Source organism: Oratosquilla oratoria, chromosome 12, assembly GCF_046742065.1.
Source record: "Oratosquilla oratoria isolate Oo_2021 chromosome 12, ASM4674206v1, whole genome shotgun sequence".
NCBI classification, from domain to species: Eukaryota; Metazoa; Arthropoda; class Malacostraca; order Stomatopoda; family Squillidae; genus Oratosquilla; species Oratosquilla oratoria.
This window is the reverse complement of record NC_134788.1, coordinates 58,619,937-58,626,665: the sequence shown is the minus strand read 5'-3', so window position 1 is coordinate 58,626,665 and position 6,729 is coordinate 58,619,937. Positions and strand designations below refer to the sequence as shown.

Below are 6,729 nucleotides of genomic sequence, written 5' to 3'. Positions count from 1 at the left end.
AGCAAAGATTATATAAGAAAGACAGGAAGGCTTCGTAAGGTGAATAGCAAAAATATGCAGCCAGAATTGATGCCAAACACCGCTAGATTACTGTGGTTTGAACGTCATCTATTGAGCGGTTGAAAAATTAAAAATCGAAGCGATAGCTATTGTTGCCATTTTATTGTACTTTATATATTTTTAAAATTATATATTGATTGATATTTTCGGCCTTGTATATGGTTATTGTTTTAGCTCAATACTTTTTTTTTTCCTTCAATTGTAACCATTACTGTGAAAATAGTATTTGCGTTCACATACGGTACTTGACATTAGACAATATCTCATATATATAGTAATTTTCATACCTCTGAAATTTTCATAAAATATAAAGAAAAAATTATAATATATATACACACACATATATATAGGTATATATATATATATATATATATATATATATATATATATATATATATGTATATATATATATATACACATATATATATATTATACATATACACATATATATATATATATACATATACATACACACACACACACATATATATATATACATATACATAAACACAATATATATATATTTATACATATACATACACACACGCACACACACACACACATATATATATATATATATATATATATATATATATATATATATATATATATATATATATATATATATATATATATTCTCTTATTTGATTTATGTACATATGAATTTCTTTATCATTAGTCTTCATGGGTATCATATGTGGTAATATGGGCAAATGAAAGCTTAGGTTTTATTTCATAATTTTATTTATTCCAAAGAACACATATTTAAAACTTAATATAAAGGTTTATTTACCTCCAACTTGCAAAGATACAAGAGAACAGTGCACAGAAAATTAAAACAACCAACATATATCAAAGAGCAAGTCGTGCAAAAGCAAGCAAACAAAACAGAACAACTTAACAAAAAACAAAAACAAAGCATAAATTAAATGATGACATCATATCTATAATAAATGTAAAATGAATCATGCATGGTCACATATTTGAAAATTAATTATACACTTGTATAAGTACCAGTCCAGAGAGCAGAAATTCATGCATTGTAAAAGAAATAATTGTGCAAATGAAATAATCATTATCAATAATAGAATGACACATAATAAAGCAAACCTATTCAGTAAAAATAAAAAGCAAAAACTTGCATGGCTGAAACATTTACCAAGTCTTAACATGCCTTCATAAATAAAAACACTTAACATAGGTAATGCAAAGTAATACAAATAAAAGGATTATCTACAAAATCATAATTATGCATAACCTGTTAATGAAACTAATCCAGAAGTACAAAACTATGAAAATGGAAATATCTTCACTTACCAAATACCTGCTATATATTCCATTACAATGCCTTGCTGCCATTTTCACGCTATAGAATGAAAACAAACTCAATTAATTTCAATATATTTTGTCACATGTAGAGGGGGGAAGAGGGAGAGGGAGAGAGGGTGAAAGAGAAAGAGAGAAAGAAATAAAGAGAGAGAGACAGAAAGAGAAAGACAGAGAGAGAGGGAGGGAAGGAGACTGACTATTCACACATGTGTGATTTTCATCAGTTTTCTGCATTTCTTTGGTGGCATACTAACATTTTCTAATTTATGTTTCCCTTTGAATGCTCTGTTATGGAACTTAACAAAATAAAATATTATAATCTTCAAAAATGTGTTGATAATCAATTTATAGGTTTCCTCACATATAGACAGATTTGTAAGTGGCTTTTCCTGTATAATGGAGGATAAATTACACTTTACACCATTCATACACATAACCCTCATTATCTCCCTTTGAAAAATTGCTTCAAAAGACTTTATCAAACAAAACATTTTATCAGTGGGAAAACAAAGAGAGTTCATAGTATTATCACCTTTACTACTGATAAAAGTTTCACGTAAGCTTAGGTGGCACAAGGTTTGGACATCTCTAATTAATGAATTATTGCAAGTTTGGCAGTCATGGATTTTTTTTAATTTTGTGACAACAATAACCAGCAATATATGTTATTATGTTATCTTTAATCAAGTCAGTAATAATAAATAAATCATATTGACTGATGGCAGAAAAATCAAATTGAGTCATTAATGATTCACATGATTCCAAACTGTCCACTTCATAATCAAATTGTGTAATGAAATCATCAATATTTTTAAATTCATCATCATTATTTTGATCATTTAAAATGTTTTCATTTTCAAGATTATAATCAAAATTCATTATATGATCAATTAATTGTTGACACTCATTTTCAACAGGGTTTGCCTGTTCTATGAAATTGACAGACTGCACTGCATTTGGGGTGTTATCATGGGATTCATCTGGCATTTCTGAAATCTTTAGATAATTAGAAAAAGGAGTCAGAGCATTCTTACAATTAGAATTTTCAGCACATATAGAAAGATTATTATATGCCAGATTTTTCATAGAAGTTTTAAATTGTTGAGCATTGGGTGTGTAATTATTACCTCCTGCTTTTCTAACGCAGCTAAAAAAGTTTTCAAGACAATCTTGATTGATGCGTCGAGTTAGTAAATAATTGAATTTGCAATTTTCAGATACATCTTCCTATAATGCCATTAGATAAATATTTAGGAGCCAACCTTGTATATTTGGTATTTGTCTATGTGTTCCTATTATTTGCCAAGATCTTATCCACTCTTTAATACTTTTAAGGAATTGGATATTACTGCTGTCTTTGCTGATGGCACTATCTCTATAATGATTTATTGAACTAGAATTAAAAACGTCAAACAAATCATTCATATTATTTATGAATGTTGACGTTGCTACAGCTTCTTTAGGTAAAAACCCAAAAGTGGCATATATATAAATGTCACATGCAACCGTTCTGCTATAAAGCTGAGAAGCATAGCACACTCTCATTTTCTCAAATGAGTTGCTTATTAGATGATGGTCTGTAAGTTTAGGTGCTATCCTACAGTCAGAAGGATGAGTTTTGTCCATTTTGTAAAAACCTGAAATGTGTGGAAAATATTATGACTTCCGACAGATTTCCCATCTCTTTTAATACGTAATGCTGACGGTGTAAGTTAATCTAAGTGACCGTCCCACCGAGTTAATACTGAAATACTCTGTGTGAACTTGTATACAACTTTCAACACTACAAAACTACGCACCTGTGAACGGTAGGGAACTCATCGAACCCTGAAACATACAATGGCATCATGTATCTTTATGAATATATTATTATTTCAATTATATTTGGGCTTTTATGGATCTGGAAAATGGAAAAAGTAAGAGAGTATAATTTGTTATGCATGTTTTCATAAACTAAGTTTCTAGAATACAAATTTCATACAGCTTGATATGCTTAACTGCTGTATTTCAATCTTAATCCTAATTCTACAGCTATCAATTCACTAGATTAACTGAGGCCGTAACCACAGATGTCTATACTAATATGTAATAATAGTCTATTTACTCTAAAAAATGCATCTGTTGGGATTTATTCCCGACAAAATGTACCTGTTAATTAGTGAATTTATGTCATTATACTGCATATGCCAATGTCAGCACCAGACAATCTACATGATCTACATTATATGCCAATCAGCAGCATTTTCTTGAATACTTTTGCATCTTTCACATTAACAGCTCATTATGAAGAAAATTTGTGGAATGTGAAATACTCTAATTAGAATATGTCCTACAGGTTGATGGGGGCTACATCTCCAATACCCACATGACACATTGCATCCAACTCACATTCACGTAAGAGAGCATGTGGAATAAATCAAAAACTGAGTTATAACTTCATTCATATATGTTTATTAAATACTACTAAGTAATCTTATAAGAGATGACTTTATCTTCCTTAGACTGCATCCAAAACTCCAGCAATCTCTCTCTAACTGAGAGGAGTGTTGATGGGTGTATGCCACCCCCCAGCACATACCAGAACAATTTCTATTCTTATCACATTATCACATTTATGCCAAGAGTGTGAAACAGGTCTATAAAACATCTATATAACTGTGGACTCAATTGTGGTACTAATATCTGTTGTTACAATTTGACATATGTTGCTAATTTTTTTATGATTTACAGACCATCTCTTATAGAATTATGCAATGCTAATAAATGGTCAGTACTAACCAAAGTTCTCATCCAATGAACTTGACAAGATTTCCATTTCAATTTGCTGGTGATGCAAAGTACTTGTAGTATCCAAGTGCAGGTCAATATCTGTAAAATAGTATATGTGATGTTTTGTACTGTTATAAACAGATCATGTATGTAAGGTATCTATGCTCAGAATTTAGTTTGTAATTTCAAGTTGAAATATGTCTTGTGCAAATACAAAAATTAGCTAATGACAATGAAAGAATATTCTAAATAATGTTCAACTTTAAAGTAATACAGAAATATATAATATATAGAGACAAGCAATGTTTTGTTTCAAATGCAATGTGGTAATAAGATAAAGTAATTTCAATTAATCTCAGAACTGTGCTATATTATTTTCACATTGATCAAGCACTTACCTGCATCCATACTGGTTATTACTGGCTCATCTGGGTGTGCTGGATCTGATAGATAATAGAATGCATAATGAAAATCATTACTTCTTACCAAACAATGTTAATCATTGTAATCTTATGATAATGTATATTATATAAAACTGCATTGACTCACCAGGCAAATTTTGATCTGGGTATGCACTGGGGCACAAACGGGTTGATGATGCATACTGCCATTGAGAAAAATGATGGCTACATATCCTTTGACTTTTATTTAATTGTGTAGGTGTTTTCTTCCTTAATGTTGATATACCCGTTACTTGTATCCACTTTGAACATCTATCAAAAAGAAGAGAATGTTGATTTACATTTTTACTTAATGAATAAAATGACACTTATATGTCTATAATAATAATACTTAATGTTGGCAGTATAATATACACTTACCTTTGTGGTTCTTTAGGAAACCGATGGTACATGAATTCAGGATGAGAACTTTTGGGCCGTTTGCAATTAACACAGGGATTACCATCTCGCACCATGATTGGTTTGAACTAATCATGTGTTCCAAGTGACAGATGGCTCAAATGTAAACATGCAGACGATTCAAAAAGCCCGCTAATTCTTTCCGAATGAAGCACAGCGATCTCTAGCGTTGATTGAAGTAACTAAACTCATGAGTAATCAGTTAGGCTATTTACACACCTTTTCCGTGCCTTCCTGTCTTTTGTAAATAGTCTTTGCATTTCTCACAGAAAATACAAATATGAAATGAAAATATAGATATAAAATACAAATGTATATATGAAATAAATAACTATGAACTATGAAATATGATCTATAAAGATAATAGATATAAAGTATAAAACAACAGAAAATATGAATAGAAAAATAGAGATGTATAAAAGAAATTAAACCTTCACCTTGTATGTTTACATATGACGTCATAGCCCGTCAAGCCTTAAGTTGCACTCCTTCAGCTATTTAGAGCGCTTGTTTTCGTAGCTGTGATTTAAACTGGTTAAACAAGTGTGTCTTCTTGAATTCGTAAGTGCAGCGATATGGGGGTAAGATAGCTTAGTGCATGCGTAGTATGTTCGCATTTGCCACTCTTCAATTTTCATTTGGCATTCTGAGCAAGGGTAGGTACGGCGCAATTTTTTTTAACTCTTAAAATATTGTTTGCATATGAAAGACAATTTCATTAGAAACAAAATACTTTTTAATTTTTTTAAATAGCTTGAAAAATAAGGGAGATGCGGTTTTTTTTTTTATCACGAATTTTTGGCTAGACCAGGGGTTCCCAAATTTTTCAGCTCATCGACCCCCTAGTAAAGTTTAAAATTTTCTATAGACCCCCAAGCTATTAATTCACGATTTATGTCAGTTTATTATTATTATTGGTGTTATTGTTATTAATGCTATTATTATTATTATTATCATAGTTATTATCATTATTATTATTATTTTAGTTATCAATAGTGTTATTATCATCATTATGATTATCATTTTTGTTGTTGAAATATTGGTTTTAATTCTTAATTGTAGTTCTTGATTGGTCTCATAAATCACTTATGGTAATTCTAAAGTACCATAGTCACAATTTTCGTGTTTGTGGGTTGTACTTATTCTATTTGTTTATTTTTTATTTTGATCCATTATAAAAGGACCAAATGGCAACATCCATCAAGGCGACGGCGTTCTAATAATTATAATACAGATACTTTCACATATACATAAACATAAGTGTTTTAAGATAAATATTCATAATTTACCAATAGCTTGAAGAGTGATATTATATATTTTGTACTATATAACTGTAAGTGATATTTAAGCCAATGATATTACACAAGCTCATCATCTTGATGTTCATTCACGATGTGGTTGTGTGTATGTGAGATTCTTCCTACATGCACAAAATGGGAAGGATTTTCAACTCAGTTTAGATATTGGTTGGTTGATTATTCTCACTCTTTCAGTACAGGAAGAGAAAAGGATCATTTCATACCAACCATTTAATTTTAAAGACTGCCTTTCGATCCCATAGTAATTTACTGACCCCTTTTGACCCCCTAGCAATCTACTGACACCCTAGCAATCTACTGACCCCCTTTTGACCACCTATCAATCTACTGACCCCCTTTTGACCCCTTGGATGGTCTCATCGACCCCTGTGGGTTGATATTGACCACTTTGG

The 6,729-nt window shown here is 30.5% G+C and overlaps 1 protein-coding gene across 1 annotated transcript; it reads right to left on the bottom strand.

Moving 5' to 3' along the window:
- Window positions 1–3,824: 3,824 nt before the first annotated feature.
- LOC143030799 (uncharacterized) lies at window positions 3,825–5,229 on the bottom strand. Its single transcript, XM_076194016.1, has 4 exons — window positions 4,980–5,229; window positions 4,708–4,871; window positions 4,557–4,601; window positions 3,825–4,257 (listed from the first exon to the last, which is right to left on the bottom strand). The coding sequence occupies exons 1-4, from the start codon at window positions 5,072–5,074 to the stop codon at window positions 4,163–4,165; spliced, it is 399 nt and encodes a 132-aa protein (XP_076050131.1). The 5' UTR covers window positions 5,075–5,229; the 3' UTR covers window positions 3,825–4,162.
- Window positions 5,230–6,729: the final 1,500 nt, after the last annotated feature.

Coding starts and splice junctions, on each gene's coding strand:
- LOC143030799 (XM_076194016.1), bottom strand. CDS start 5,074: ATGGTGCGAGATGGTAATCCCTGTGTTAATTGCAAACGGCCCAAAAGT. Junction 4,872..4,979: donor TTTCCTAAAGAACCACAAAG/GTAAGTGTATAT, acceptor TCTTTTTGATAG/ATGTTCAAAGTGGATACAAG. Junction 4,602..4,707: donor CCCAGATCAAAATTTGCCTG/GTGAGTCAATGC, acceptor ATTATCTATCAG/ATCCAGCACACCCAGATGAG.